This window comes from Natator depressus, chromosome 1 (genome assembly GCF_965152275.1).
Source record: "Natator depressus isolate rNatDep1 chromosome 1, rNatDep2.hap1, whole genome shotgun sequence".
Classification (NCBI taxonomy): Eukaryota; Metazoa; Chordata; order Testudines; family Cheloniidae; genus Natator; species Natator depressus.
This window is the reverse complement of record NC_134234.1, coordinates 257,243,648-257,259,659: the sequence shown is the minus strand read 5'-3', so window position 1 is coordinate 257,259,659 and position 16,012 is coordinate 257,243,648. Positions and strand designations below refer to the sequence as shown.

Sequence of the window (16,012 nt, the reverse complement as noted above, 5' to 3'; positions counted from 1 at the left end):
GAGGAGGACACTCAAATAGCTGCAGTGGATCCTGCTTTCCAGAAAGTTCCTAAGGCTCAGACACACCATGGACTCCTCTCACTAGTGTGAATATTCAGCAGCAATGTTCTCTCAGCCCATGATTTCTATAGTAAATTTCTTCCACTACTCCCCCACTGGGGGGCAGCATATGTTTTCCTTAAAAGCAGATATCATTCTCCTTTATGAATTTGCCTCTGCAGAATACTGCTGCAGACATCCCATGCTGAGTCATGTGATCAGTGAGCCATTTCTGAGCAGTAGTTAACAGTTGGAAGGTGTGTAATATTTCTCCAAGTTAGACATTGCATAAATTGAGGGTATAAATATCTTGTCTAATGGTTCCTCTGTTTCTTTTCATTCACGTGTTAGGTTGGTTCTGTGACCACTCTATCCCTTTCTCCTTTGTTATTTTTACATAGTGGTAAATAGTTCATGTGCTGTTTTTAATAGGTATGGACCAGGATCAAGTGTTACATTTTAGTTGCCTTGGGTCTTGCTTAAGATCATGGAGCCACTTAGGAAGCCTGTAGGGTAGGTTCCTCTGAGTCGGCGCACACTGTTTCTTGCTTCAGATAGACGTGAAATGCCTCAGAGAGGGACACTGCCAAGTGCTGGAATATCTACAAGGCTTTATCCAAAAAGTTCCTGAAATCTCTGCTTCAGAATCTGCGTATGCAAGAGGATCAGTGGGTCCTAGATCCCATAAACGGGTATTCCTTCCAGTTACAAGCCATACCATATCTCAACTCCATTTATTTTTTTCAAGCATTCTTCTCAGAAACTGCTGCAAAAGGAGGTCTTGGCAACCATACTGGGAAAGGCTCTGTTCTAGACTTCTGCAAATTGAAGAAATTACCTAAGGAAAACAAAATTCTAACGGTCTCTTCTGGGGAGTATAATCCTCTCAGTCTTCAAGACTGGTATGGAACCGTACCTCTGAAGACTTCTCCTTCCACACCTTGATAAGGCAAAAGCACAGGAAGTATCTTCGGCAACAACTAACATAAGGTTCTTCTGTTTGGACTGGCAGCACCCCTAAAGGTATTCACCAAATGCTTGGCAGTGTTCGCAGTTGATCTGTATGGGAGGCCTTAGGTATATCCATACCTGGATGACTGTCTGCTAAAAGATCAGTCTTTCCTGCAAGGCAAGAGTTACCATGCTGTGCCTTGCTGCTCCTTCATATCTATACAGTAAACTGAATATATCTTGGCTACAGCTCAAGGGCTAGTCTTCACAGAAGGTCCCCTTAGATTCTGCAGGAACTCTAGCTTGACTGCCTAGGGAAATGGTCCAAGAATTCATCCAGAGAATGGAGGTAGCAAAGTCTAGATTAGAAGGCCCAGTGAAATTATCTGAGTGAGCCTGATGTCTACTGCACTTTTGTCTCCAACTTTGCAAGGCTTCAGGTGTACAACCCTTGCAAGGGTGGCTGAATCTGGTGTAAAAACCAAACAATCACAGTTGGACGTGAGTAAAAACCAAACAATCACACTTCAGAAAGTCCAGTACTCATTCTTTGGCAGTATTTGCCCACAGAATCTTCAAGGGTTTAATTGGATGATTAATCAGATAATAGTCTTGGTTGACTTGTCTCAGTAGAGATCCTAAAAGCACTCTTCAAACTTAATCATGGTGTGTGGAAGCCTCAGGAATGAAACTTCACATGCTCTTCCTTGAATTAGGAGCCATCAGACTCTATCATAAATCTATCTTTCCACAGATTGAAGGGTAATTAATGTAGATTCCTACAGATAACATGGTTATGATTGAGGCTTCGATTGAATCACAGATATTTTTAATACAAGTCATGGATAGGTCACGGACAATAAACAAAAAATCACGGCCTGTGACCTGTCCATGACTTGTACTATAAATACTCCTGACTAAATCTGGGGGGCTTTGGGGTGCTGCTGCTGCTTGGGGAGGAGGGGCAGGGTCCTGCCACTGCTACTCCATGAGTGGGGATGTCAGCAGCCCGGGGTCCTGCTGCTGCTGGTCCAGGCAGAACCCGGGACTGCTGTTGCTCTGGCGGCCCCTGGGACCAGATGCCTGGGGCCACCCCAACTGCTTGGGCAACCCTAGGGTCAGCCACACTGGCCACTGCAGAAGTACCAGAAAGTCACAGAATCTGTGACCTCTGTGAAAGACTTGCAGCCTTAGTTATGATATATTACTTTGAGAAAGTGGAAGTCGTTGCCTCCATCAGGAGGCAGCCTTTCTGTAGGAATTGAGCATCCAAAATGAAGTGAACCTGTCTGCTCTACCCTGTTAGGTTATAGGCTACATTTTTAAGCGTACATCTGATGCTGATCATTACCAGTGGCGACTCAAAGTCTTGGTGGCTCATCTTGTTATCTGCCTTGTGGACTCATCCAGATATGGATTTCTTTGCTACAAATCAGTACAATAAGTGCCTGAAGTTTTGCTTGAGCAGGCAAGGAGCCACAGTGCTTAATGAATGTCTTTCTTTTACACTGGGAGTTAAGGGAAAGCTGCTTTGTGTCTTTTTTCTCATTTACCATATTGAGAGAAAGTAGTCTTAATCATGTCATTCAGGACATGGCAAACCTATTTCTCAGAGCTTCCAGCCTGTCCATTCATTCTTCTCATGAGTCAAGTGTTCCTTCACCCAGCAGAGAAACAGGGTTGTGCTTCTGGACCTCAGATTCCTTTACTCAGCAGCATGACTGGTGATCTGCTTACTATGTCTCTGTGAAAGAGACCACAACATCTGTCAATCCTGAGACTTCAAAACATTTTACAAATGTATACGTTCTCATCTAAAAGCCTATTGATCTTTCAGACTCTATTTGCTAGATTCATGAAAAGGCCCTTTTGAGCCATGGATTCTTGCATTCAGTAATACTTCTGGCTGAAGGTGCAAGATTTAGGCTCTAAGGGTATGTCTACGCTACGAAATTAGGTAAATTTTTTTTTTTTTTTTTTAGGAAGCGATTTTATACAGTTGATTGTGTGTCCCTACTAAGCACATTAAGTCGGCGGAGTACGGCCACAGTACCATGGCTAGCTATCCCACATTTCCCAGTCTCTGCTGCCCATTGGAATTCTGGGTTAAGCTTCCAGTGCCTGATGAGGCAAAAACATTGTCGCGGGTGGTTTTGGGTACATGTTGTCAGTCGTCCCTCCCTCCGTGAAAGCAATGGCAGACAATCGTTTCGCGCCTTTTTTCCGTGTGGACGCCATACTGCTTTCAGCAGATGGTGCAGTAGGACTGCTAACCATCGTCATTGAACCACTGCTTCCGCTGCAACTCTACTCTCCTGCTCTTGTCTTGATAGCAAATTTCTCCATGTTGTCTGTCATAGGCTCCCGGGTACGTGTGTTCTTCCTTGGGAAACGTGCGTGGTGCTAACCGTCGTCATCCACCACTTCTGCTGCAACTCTGCTGTGCTGCTATTGTCTCAGTAGCAAATTTCTCCATGTTGGCTGTTATGGGCTCCCGCTTCCACTGCAACTCTGCTCTCCTGAATCCACCTCGCAGGTCCTCTTGTCATTCTCTATAAATATCTATTCTCATGGCATCCGTCATCAGCCACCGCTTCCGCTACAACTCTGCTCTCCCGCAGAGGTCATACCATGGCAAGCATGGAGCCCGCTCAGATCATCGCAGCAGTTATGAGCATTGTAAACACCTCGCGCGTTATCCTGTAGTATGATCAGGATCAGAACCAGAACCCACAAAAGCAGGCGAGGAGGCGACGACAGCGCAGTGACAAGAGTGATGAGGACATAGACACAGGCCTCTCTCAAAGTATGGGCACTGGCAATTTGGACATCCTGGTGGCAATGGGGCAGGCTCATGCCATGGAATGCCAATTCTGGGCCCGGGAAACAAGCACTGACTGGTGGGACTGCATAGTGTTGCAGGTCGGGGATGATTCCCAGTGGCTGCAAAACTTTTGCATGCGTAAAGGCACTTTCATGGAACTCTGACTTGCTTTCCCCTGCCCTGAAGCGCAGGAATATCAAGATGAGAGCAGCCCTCACAGTTCACAAGCAACTGGCTTTAGCCCTCTGGAAGCTTGCAATGCCAGACAGCTACCAGTCAGTCAGGAATCAATTTGGAGTTTGCAAATCTACTGTGGGGGCTGCTGTGATCCAAGTAGCCAACTCAATCACTGAACTGCTGCTATCAAGGGTAGTGACTCTGGGAAATGTGCAGGTCAGAGTGGATGGCTTTGCTGCAGTGGGGTTCCCTAACTGTGGTGGGGCGATAGACGGAACGCATATCCCTATCTTGGGACCGGACCACCTTGGCAGCCAGTACATGAACCGAAAGGGGTACCTTTCAGTGGTGCTGCAAGCACTGATGGATTATAAGGGACGTTTCACCAACATCAACGTGGGATAGCCGGGAAAGGTACATGACGCTCGCATCTTCAGGAACTCTGGTCTGTTTCAAAAGCTGCAGGAAGGGACTTTATTCCCAGACCAGAAAATAACTGTTGGGGATGTTGAAATGCCTATAGTTATCCTTGGGGACCCAGCCTACCCCTTAATGCCATAGCTCATGAAGCCGTACATAGGCAGCCTGGACAGTAGTCAGGAGCTGTTCAACTACAGGCTGAGCAAGTGGAAAATGGTGGTAGAATGTGCATTTGGATGTTTAAAAGCGCGCTGGCGCAGTTTACTGACTCAGACCATAGCGAAACCAATATTCCCACTGTTATTACTGCTTGCTGTGTGCTCCACAATAACTGTGAGAGTACGGGGGAGACATTTATGGCGGGGTGGGAGGTTGAGGCAAATCGCCTGGCCACTGATTACGTGCAGCCAGACACTATGGCGGTTAGAAAAGCACAACAGGGCCCGCTGTGCATCAGAGAAGCTTTGAAAACCAGTTTCATGACTGGCCAGGCTACGGTGTGACAGTTCTGTTTTGTTTCTCCTTGATGAAAACCCACCCCTTGGTTCACTCTACTTCCCTGTAAGCCAATGGACCTCCCGCCTAAGATCACTGCTTGCAGAAGCAATAAAGTCATTGTTTCAAATTCATGCATTCGTTATTAATTCGTCACACAAATAGGGGGATAACTGCCAAAGTAGCCTGGGTGGGGTGGTGGCGGAGGGAAGGACAAGGCCACACTGCACTTCAAAACTTATTGAATGCCAACCTTCTGTTGCTTGGGCAGCCCTCTGGAGTGGAGTGGTTGGGTGAGGAGGCCATGAAATTTGGGGAGGAGGGTGGTTGGTTACACAGGGGCTGCAGCGGCAGTCTGTGCTCCTGCTGCCTTTCCTGCAGCTCAGCCATATGCTGGAGCATATCCGTTTGATCCTCCAGTAGCCTCAGCATTGCAACCTGCTTCTTCTCATCACGCTGCCACCACCTATCATCTTGATCCCGCCACCTCTCCTCTCAGGCATCCCTTCTGTCCTCACATTCATTTTGTGCTTTCTTGGATTCTGACATTGTTTGCCTCCATGCATTCTGCTGAGCTCTTTCAGTGCGGGAGGACTGCATGAGCTCGAACATTTCCTCACGAGTGCGTTTTTTTTCGCCGCTTTATCTGCACTAGCCTCTGGGCTAGAGATGGTAGGGGGAGCGTTGAAACATTTGCAGCTGTGGGAAGGGAAAAAAGGAGAGTAGTATTTAAAAAGACACATTTTTAGAGAACAATGGGAAGACTCTTTCTTTCATGGTGAACCAAGCTGTTAACATTACATAGCATGTGTGCTTTCAGTACAAGGTCGCCCCCCCACCCCACCCCTCCCCGCCACACACACACAATTCTCTGGGATGAGCGCTTCACCCCTCCCCCCACCGCATGGCTAACAGCGGGGATGATTTCTTTTCAGGCACAGGCAAACAGCCCAGTGGGAATGGCCACCTCTGAATGTCCCCTTAATAAAATTCCCCTATTTCAACCAGGTGACCATGAATGATATCACTCTTCTGAGCATAACACAGAGATAAAGAACGGATGTTGCTTGAATGCCAGCAAACTCCAGGACCATACGCTGCCATGCTTTCTTATGCAAGGATTTCAGACTACGTGCTACTGGCCTGGCATGGTAAAGTGCCCTACAATGGAGGACGCAATGAGGCTGCCCTCCCCATAAACCTTTTGCAAAGGCTTTGGGAGTACCTCCAGGAGAGCTTCGCTGAGATGTCCCTGGAGGATTTCCGCTCCATCCCCAGACACATTAAGACTTTTTTCCAGTAGCTGTACTGGCCACGAATGCATCCCAAGTCTTCAGGGCAAATTAATCATTAAACACGCTTCCTTTTAAACCATGTATTATATTTACAAAGGTGCACTCACCAGAGGTGCCTTCTCCATCTTCAAGGTCCAGGAACCTGCCTTGGGAGGGTATTGGCTCCAGGGTGATAAACAGTTCCTGGCTGTCGGGGAGAACGGTTTCATCCTCCTCCTCATCATCTTCCTCGCCCCCAAAATCCTCATCCCTGTTGCGTGAGACGACCCCCCCCCCCCGCCCTTTGCAGGAGTCCACGTACAGGGGTGGGGTAGTAGTAGGGGCACCACCTAGAATTGCATGCAGCTCATCGTAGAAGTGGCATGTCCGGGGGTCTGACTCAGAGCGGCCGTTTGCCTCTTTGGATTTTTGGTAGGCTTGTCTGAGCTCCTTAAGTTTCACACAGCACTGCTACGGGTCCCTGTTACAGCCTCTGCCCTTCATACCCTTGGAGATTTTTTTCAAATATTTTGGCATTTCGTCTTTTGGAACAGAGTTCTGATAGCACGGATTCGTCTCCCCATACAGCGATCGGATCCAGTACCTCCCATTCGGTCCATGCTGGAGCTCTTTTGTGATTCTGGGACTGTATGGTCACCTGTGCTGATGACCTCACCATGCTGGTGAAACAGGAAATGAAATTCAAAAGTTCCTGGTGCTTTTCCTGTGTTCCTGGCTAGTGCATCTGAGTTGAAAGTGCTGTCCAGAGCAGTCCCAATGGAGCACTCTGGGATAGGTCCCGGAGGCCAATACTGTCGAATTGTGTCCACACTACCCCAAATTAGACCCAGGGATGTCGATTTCAGCGCTAATCCCCTCGTCGGGGAGGAGTACAGAAATCGATTTTAAGAGTCCTTCAAGTCAACAAAAATGGCTTCATCGTGTGGACAGGTGAGGGTTAAATCCATCTAATGCTGTTAAATTTGATTTAAACTCATTGTGTAGACCAGGGCGAAGCGTCTGTCATTTTTGAAAATGAGACTTAGGTTCTGCTGAAAACTTACCCCTTGTTTTTCATGGTCCTTACCATGGCAGGAGAATCTAGGAGTGGCAGACCTCAACAGCAAACACTTATTCTCATATTCCACATCAATATATTACTGCCTCTGTATTTGTCAAAGCCCCAGAAACCCCTGGAGAGGTAAGGCTGTGTACTCTGGATTCTGAGGGAATGTTTACTATATAGGACTAAGCTGTGTAGAAAGGCTGACCACGTGTGGCCTCTAAAGAGAAATATAGGGGTCAAGCCATCTCAATTCAAAGGCTCTCTATAAAAGGATAAGAGTATATCCAGTCACGTATGTACTAGGTAGTGTTCTTGTGCTTGAGTCTCAGGGTGTGAGCTTTCAGCCAGAGGAATGACCGCCTCAGGCAAATTATAGATACATGCCATTATCTGAAATCTGCAGGGTTGTTATGTGGAGTTCAGTGCCTTAAGACAGGAGCCATTTTTCCAACACTATTGAAAGCAGAACCTGGTTTCAGGAGGGCAGTGCTTCAATTACTTTTCCACTTGTAGGGCTCCTCACTTGTCTCCCTTCCTTAAGGGGATCGCTGCTAGCTAGTCTTCTGCAGTGGGACTCTATAGAGGCAATATATTTGGAGAACAAGCCACTTGTGAGAAGCAACTTCTTTTCCACTTCTCCTTCCCTGCTTGAGTTCAGGGAAGCTCTGGCTTAATAAGGAACTTACATGTAAGTGTTTTATGTATGAAGACACTCTAGAAGATAAAAAGCCCAACGTTTTAAAAAAGTAGAATCAGGAAGTGACCTTTTGCCCTAATGATCAAATTTTGCGTGCACAGTGGTGGTGGTTTTGGAAGCAACAAAAATGTTCTTCGTATTGTTATTGTGGAAGTTCCCTGTTTGTTTGGCAAACAACTGGTATTGACTGTCTGTGGAAGAGGCCAGGCTTTTCTCTGCCTGTTCTTGCTGGCCAAAGGATATTGGGTTGGGGAGCTCTATGATGTGGATGATATGATAGGGGGACTGGTAAATCCCAGAGCTTCATGTAGAAAGGGAGTATGTTGGGGAAGTGCATATTTTGACTAGTCTAGCCATGTTGTTAGGCCCCAATACTGCTGACAGTATTTGTAAGGGCTATGTGATAAATGTAATCTCTAAAGTCAATTAATGCTACATGATGAAGTCATCAACACTTGTTTTAAAAACTCACTGAAACTAGTTCAGTGGCTAAATTTATGCTGTATCTCAAAGGAAAACATCCATATTATGATGGCTCTATTGGAAATGCACAAGAATACTCACTATTTCTTCCTGCCTCAGGCTCAGAAGATTGCAGAACATCGCAGGAAGTATGAGCGAAAGCGTGAAGAAAAAGAAATCAAGGAAAGGCTGGAGAGAGTAAAGAAGGCCCGAGAGGAACATGAGAGAGCACAGAGGGTGAGCTTTTGATACAAAGCCATTTTTTTTAAAAAGTGTTGCATAATCTTGAGAGTGGTGCAAGGTTAACCTTTTTGGTAGAAATTCTATTGTATGTAACCCCTTCCATGTATATTTTTTTTTTAAATGGAGTTTTAGTATTTGTATTACGATAACACCTAGGAGTCTTAATCATGGACCAGGACCCAATTGTGCTAGGAGCTGTGTCTTGGTTACTTGACTAGCTGAGACAGTGAAATCAGAGGTGGATTGTGCATCCTCGGATTCTAATGAATCTGGAATGAGAGTTACCAGTTCTACCACCGTGTAACTTTTCACTTTCCTTTTTGGCCATGCAACAGGGCAAGGGTTTTCTTAAAAATTCAACTTTTAACAGTAACTGAAGCATATGAGTTGCCCATATCCACAGCTGAACTGCAGTAGGTAGGATCTCAGCACAAAGGTTTTTTGCTGAACATGATTCTAATTTTTAACTCCCCCCCCCCCTTTTTTTTTTTTTCCCCTAGTTTCTCACGTACCCTCCTCTCCACCTTGCCATCTGGTTTTCCTCTCAGTTCTGTTGTATGTAGGTACTTATGTGGGCCCTCATCACTAGTCTCTTAAGCAGAGGTAGTCAGTTATTTTTTTGTCTAGTTCAAAATTTCTTGGTCAAGGTATAGTCTGGGTCCAGACTCCAGAGAAAAGTTTAAACAATAATTAAAAAACAAAAAAAACAAACCCCTACAATAATAAGTAAATAAAAGATTTTGTGGTCTGTTCAAAAGCATCTGGCAGTATGGATTTGGCCTGCGGTCTGCCTGTTGACTATCCCAGCTCTTAAGTGTCTCGAATCTAGCTGACATTTTTCCCAAAAGGCCATTTAGGTAGTAGGAGGTTGTCTGCCATTTCATTGCTCTTTCTGGAATGATGTGCTTTCATTTGCAGGAGGAAGAAGCCCGGCGACAGGCAGGAGGAGCTCAGTTTGGTGGCTTTCCAGGTACCTCATTTTTGGGGGATCCTAATCAGGCACAGAAGGAGGTTGGCTTCTTCATGTGAGGCAGGGCCAAAGCTTTCATTTATTCTCGATACCCTTCAGTGAAAGGACAAGGCTGTGAGATCAGGAACTTGAGAAGGCTTTAGTTTTTGGAGGGATGAAGGGGAGAGGTACTCTTTCTACGAACTACTGAATGACTCATGGTGTGTAGTAAATAAATGTGAGAGTATTCAGAGCTCAACAGTGAAGATCGTTGGGTTGAAGAGAGTTGTGTATGAGAAGAATATGAATATAATGTATTGCTTAGCCAGCTAGAAGTGGGGAATAGAACTCTGTAAAAATACTTTTAGGAAGGAAAGGAGTTGTCCAGGGTGGCCTGGAGGGCTCTCTTGAAGAGTAATATGAGGAGACTGGGTGAAGGGAAATTCAGACTGAATATTGGGAAATATGTGCTGGGAGAGAGCTGTGGTTCATTGAGTAGTAGAATTCATTTAATAAGACATAATTTCTGTACTATTCAGAGAGAACCCATCTCTTTCCCAGCATTGGGATATAATAAGCCTTCAATAATAGTTGCATGCTCTTGGCACTATATTTTGTTTACAATGAGTATTGGGGAGAAATTGGGACTTCTGTGTCAGTACATGAGAAGACTTTCCTGGAGGTGGGGTATGCTAAGTGCATGCTGGCTTCGAATCAGTTCTGCTAGGAAATTGATGAATGGGCAGGAACCCCACCCCATGCTCGGCACAACACACATGATGTATTCTGGTTTAGTGTCCAAAATTGGCATCTCTTATGGCACTTTGCTTATTTTGTTAATACATGACTAAGCATTCAGCCTAAGATTTCTACTGAGTGTGCTTTGTTCATGAGGTGTCTCACTGCTGACTTCCTGCCCCATGTTACTTCTGCCTCAGACACTTAAACCCTTTTTATACTACTGGATTTGAGCTGATAGGCTATACCTGGTTTGGTGAGTAAACCTGAAATAACTGCAGCCATTGTTATGAGCCTCTTATTGCCTTAGATTCCAAAAATGTGGATGAAATGAGATGCATATATTCACAGGAAGAGAAGGTGATGAACCCCCTACTTTCTAGTTGGGGGAACAACAGTAGCCTTGTGGAAGACCTGTTTGTTCACCTTCCTGACCGGGTCTGGTAAAAGACAAGGGCTGTCCTGGGCTATGTGCATGTGCTCGTATATAGATGACTGAACTTTCTTCCTTTCTGTATTCTTGTCTTTTTCTATTTGCAGGCGGGTTTCCGGGAGGTATGCCTGGAGGTATGCCAGGCATGGCAGGGATGCCTGGTCTCAATGAAATTCTCAGCGACCCAGAGGTTCTTGCAGCCATGCAGGTGAGGACTTGTAGTCATAAAACATAAACATGCAAAATGAGGACACAACATATGTTCTCTTCTCACTTACGCGAGAGGAAAAATCTTTCTTATCCAAGTTGGGAGCTTTTTTTCCCCCCTTAAGACAAATGACAAGCAGTTAATGAAACTCTAACAGTGTGGGAGGCATCACTCTGGGATGACTATATAGGCAATTTGTCTAGCTGGTTGTGGCTAATTAATACTCCTGACCTTCCATTGCACCAAGATATTCTAGACAAAACTAGAATTGTACAGTACAGCATGCACTCTAGCTTTTTGGAGCTATTTTCTCCTTCTCTTTTGCATGGTTTTGTGGGACTCTCATTACACTACTTCTACTAGATCTGACCCAACTGTGAATGAGAAGGCTTGTTGTTTCTTGAATGTGTATGGATAAATCTTGTTGAAAGGCAGAACACTGGGCTGGATGAACTGATCTGGCAAATTCCATATTACCATATATGAAAGCCCATTTTTCCCATGCTAAGAACATTCCATACCTGTTAAACCAGTTATGGTGTTGGAGTTCAGAGAAGCATCCCACTAGCTGGCCCTAGGGTAAATCTGTTGGCAGTTGTTGAAGAAAAATTATGGGTGGGGCTGAAACAAAACTGAGACACTCTGACAAGTTGACATGGGCAGGTATAAAGGTGTCTTATTGATCTTTTTATTTAAACAAGTAAATTGGGTATTGGTCCCGGATGACTTTCAGATGTGAAATACTTAGTACCCTGGGCACACTGACCTACTGAAATAGCTTTTTGAAGCCTTCTATGCTAAGCAAAAGCATAGCAAGAAATAATTGTTTGGAATGCCTTAAGCTTGGAAAATGTGTACAATGCCTTTGGCCCATGCAGACATCTTTAATTTTAATGATCGCAATACCTGGGAGCAAATCTTTACCTGAACTGGTGTGATCTGCAGTATTGGCTTCCAGGACGTTCATGAATAATACTGGAAGAAATTTTTTTAGGTCAAAACTTTGCCCTGATGTCCTTAGTTATTGGTGATGGTCTTCTTTCACGTGCTGATTTTTTAAGTCATTCTCTGCAAGTTAATGGGAAAAGATTCCTAGGCTTTTGAGTACTACCACATGGCAGGCCTTTGGCTGCCTTTCTCTAATGTATAGGTGACTTGCAAAGTAGCTGGAATGACTGGCTCTGCATACATTTAGCAAATGGTAATACTTAATATTGACACCTAGATAGGAGTTTAGTCTTCCATGTTTATAGAAGCTGTTTCCTGTTAAGTCATAAACTTTAATTGCCCCTAAAGTCCAGTCCTGTTTAGGGTTGTCTTCATTGAAGTTGTCCTCTTCTGAGTTTTGTAATGAGTGATATTAGCCTTACTCTCTCACACAAAATCAAAACCACAAACTTGTTACTGTGTTCATCTTTTCAAGGCCTGCGTTAGCCTTCCTTTTATCTACTGTTTCAACCTGTTGAAATTGTTTCTAATAAACTTTATTTAGCCAACATCTGTTGAGCTTTTAGTCTCTGAAAGAATCAGCTGAGATGGGTGTTGAGGGAAAGGGAGAAAAATGGCTTGCCTAATGTTTGTTTTTCTGAAGCTACATTTGAGTGGCTATCACATTTTTATTTTCTTGTATTTAACTGTCTCTATCTGGGCATTGTCACTTCCTGCTTTTGAATTTAAGCTGGTGTTCTCACTAGTTCAGTTAAGAACAGTTCAGTTGTCTAGTGCAGATATGGCTGAAGTGTAAGAAGTTTATCATGGAAATGTCTTTCCAACCATAGCACTGATAGCCACATACTGTAATATGTGCATGCCCAGATGCTCAATAAGATCATTCAGAAGCACACCATAGAGTTAAATGTGAAAAGAGCCACTTAGACCAATAGTGCAAATGTCAAAGGTGTTGCACTCAGTACAGAAAAATGTACATATCTTAGTTATGACTCCGTGCTAAGCAGTGAAGCTAAAATTGGTGTAGATAAAAATCTTGTTTTTCAGCAGTAAACACACTAGTTAAAATAGCAAAGTACCTTCTAATAAAATTCCCTCTTTTTTTTTTTTTTTTTTTTTCCATAACTTTATCTCCTTGTTCTTGGGCTGATACAATCGGTGCTCAATCTCAGCCCAAAGGTGAAAATCTGAGGGAAATCCCTATAGCTGTAAGGGAAAAATCTGAGGCAGACTTTGAAATGTCAAACTGAGCATGCAAATAGCCCTCAGAATAGAACTGATTGGTCTAAAATCTATTTAGCATATGAAAGTTCTGTTTTGAATCATTGCAGTATGAAACTTCTCATGAGTTTTAAATCACACTTCCACATTGATGCCCTACCAGGTGGAAGTTGGGGGAGAGATGGGGGAATGTGCCCTGTGAAAGTCTGCACATCTCTTGAATAGGCTGAGAAAGAAGACAGACTTTGTCCAACTTTGCTATCTTCATATGGATGTTTTAACCCCAAACTCCTTGGAATATGAAGACATTAGATTGCACATTTATTTCAAACTCCTTGTGCTCTGGGTTTTACACCCCAGAGTACCTCAGTCTTTAGGACATTAAAATAGATGGCTTTCACTTCCTATGCAAGGTTAAGGTCCAAAATCTGCTCCTGTGCTGACTTCATTGAGGCCTCCAGCGTGATTCTTGTACTGCACCAGTGCCTTTATAAAGTATACACTTTACGTAAGCTCGAGCATGGTATTTGTAATCTTAATGTGCATGGAAGAGTTTTGCTTTTCCCACTTCTAAGAGTTTTATTTTGTCTAATAGCATACTTAAAGAACTTTTCAGCAAAGAAAGTGAAAGTTCTGTATACCTAAATAAAACTGCAGAGGGAACATTCAGTCAGAACATAGTCACCAAAATTCAAATACTGTCAAACTTGACATCCTTACCCATGTCAAGTGACATGGTGTCTGTAATATCTTCAAGTCAGACTCAGTTTCATCTCATCCAAAATATGGTACCTCTTGCACCTTGTTGTGAGATGAGCTTAGTATTGACTCACATGCTACCTAATGAATTGCCAGCTTCACGTCCTGTATCACCTGGATTTTTCTTTAGAGGTCTCTCGTCCAAGACCCAACTAGATAGACTTTAAAGCCAAAGGTGGTGTGACTCCTTATCTCCAGAGCAGTCAGTCTAGTGCTATATTTACTTGAAATGTTTTATGACTTTTTGTATTAGAGTAAAGCTACAATAACATCTTTCCTCTGCTGTTGCAGGATCCCGAAGTTATGGTCGCATTCCAAGATGTTGCCCAGAACCCAGCAAACATGTCCAAGTACCAGAACAACCCCAAGGTCATGAACCTCATCAGCAAACTGTCAGCCAAATTTGGAAGTCAACCATAAAATTCCTTTTTAATAAAATCACAAGTGTATGGAAAAAAGAATTGATTACTTAACAAATGCAGGTGTTGCAATAACACAAACCATTGTACCTCTCATCTTCTCATGAAGAGCACTGGGGTGCTCTAAAGAGAGTCTGCCTCTTGACCCCATGCATCAAACTTTTTGCAAAGATTGGTTTAGTTACTCAAATTATACTCAGTAACATACACTTTCAATCCTCCCTCTCTACCCAAGAGTTGCAAGTATTAAGTGCTGTTTCCTTTGAATTAAGGCTTATAATAGATTGTAATCTTTCAATAGGTAGTCTGATTTAACAAAAAAGCCGTTTTAAATCAAAATGTCATCTTGGCTTTCACTTCCCAGCAAGTAAAGAAGCAGGAATTGTAACACCAGGGTCCTGTGTTATCCATCTGGGACAGGAAAATTGGTCTAATTGTAGGAGAGGGTATGGTGAGGACAATTATTTTAAAGTATTAACTGGATGAAGGAGGTGTCCGCAGGTTCTGTTACACACCCTTTTATTTGCTTTACAGTTTGACATGTGGATGACTTTAGATGGTGATTAGAGCAAAACCAATGAGGGTCACCAATATGCTAACTACTTATACACTGGAACTTCTGGCAGTACTGCCAACAGTTTAAAATTTAGGATTGTCCCCTGCTCTGTGGCTATCCTTTGCTCATTCTGGCATGAAACACATTTTATTGCAAATACCACTGAGGTTAGGTAAGTTTCTTGCTATATTCTTGTCCAACATATTTTTGTAATACTGTTGTATTATCTCTGTCCAGGTGGATAAGGGAGTGCATCTTCCCTGATTGGCTGGTCTTTAACTAGTTGTACTCTTTCTGATGAGGCAACTCTTGCCAGGCTTCATCCATTTGAAAATTGGAAGGAAGGAAACTTGTTCCTATCATCACCTCTGTCCCCTTAAGTGGGCAAGCTATCCTGAACATGGGGTGTAAAATGCTATTACTATCAGTTAAAGGCAGAATAAATCCCACAATAGAGCAACTCTGGGTTCTGAGGAAGTCTGAGTCCTAATATGCTTACAGATGAAATCTCGTGGCCAAAGTCTTCAACTTTTGTCTCTGTCCTCTTGTCAGTTCAGTCAGAGCAGTCGAGTCCTTTCCTACTATCGCACACCCCAGTCTTGCATCTTTAACTTTCTTTTTTAATATGATGCTGTCCCAGTGGTCAACACTTCAGTTCAATTCATGGTTCTTGGGATTTGGGATCAATAGGAGAAGGTGGATTAGTTGGCACAGATGGCGCATACTTTTTAACACTTCGTAAATTTACAGCCTGGGTATCCTTTGAACAGTGTGTCTTTGCTGGTATGTTCTTGCTGCTTCCATTTGTTTTTTGTCTTTACTAAACATTGCCTCCTGCTCATGTTGGAAAGTTTATCATAACTAGCTTTTGGTCACTTTTGGGTCTTCTGAAAGCCTTTCTGTCCAGTGATCTTGTAATTCTGTGTCTTAAGCCATAATGGATATCACTGTTTTTAATTAAATCTGGACTTGTTTAGGAACTCAACAACAGATGCAAAAATCTCACTCTCACACACACACACCCCAAATGCTTTATTTCTCATACTAATAACCTTGCAAAATGGAAAGAGATGTGAATTCTTTTTTGCTTAAGAAATATAGTTCTGAAATACTTCTAGTTGCCTTTTAAAAAA

The 16,012-nt window shown here is 43.5% G+C and overlaps 1 protein-coding gene across 3 annotated transcripts in view; it reads left to right on the top strand.

Moving 5' to 3' along the window:
* The window catches only part of ST13 (ST13 Hsp70 interacting protein), a 32,728-nt gene extending 16,924 nt beyond the window's left edge, over positions 1-15,804 (top strand). For all 3 annotated transcript variants that reach the window (XM_074941668.1, XM_074941670.1, XM_074941669.1), the window contains exons 9-12: positions 8,526-8,642; positions 9,567-9,618; positions 10,876-10,976; positions 14,196-15,804. In XM_074941668.1, the coding sequence (XP_074797769.1) occupies positions 8,526-8,642; positions 9,567-9,618; positions 10,876-10,976; positions 14,196-14,324 (399 nt within the window). In that variant the 3' untranslated portion in view covers positions 14,325-15,804. The remainder of the gene's footprint in view (positions 1-8,525; positions 8,643-9,566; positions 9,619-10,875; positions 10,977-14,195) is intronic.
* Positions 15,805-16,012: the final 208 nt, after the last annotated feature.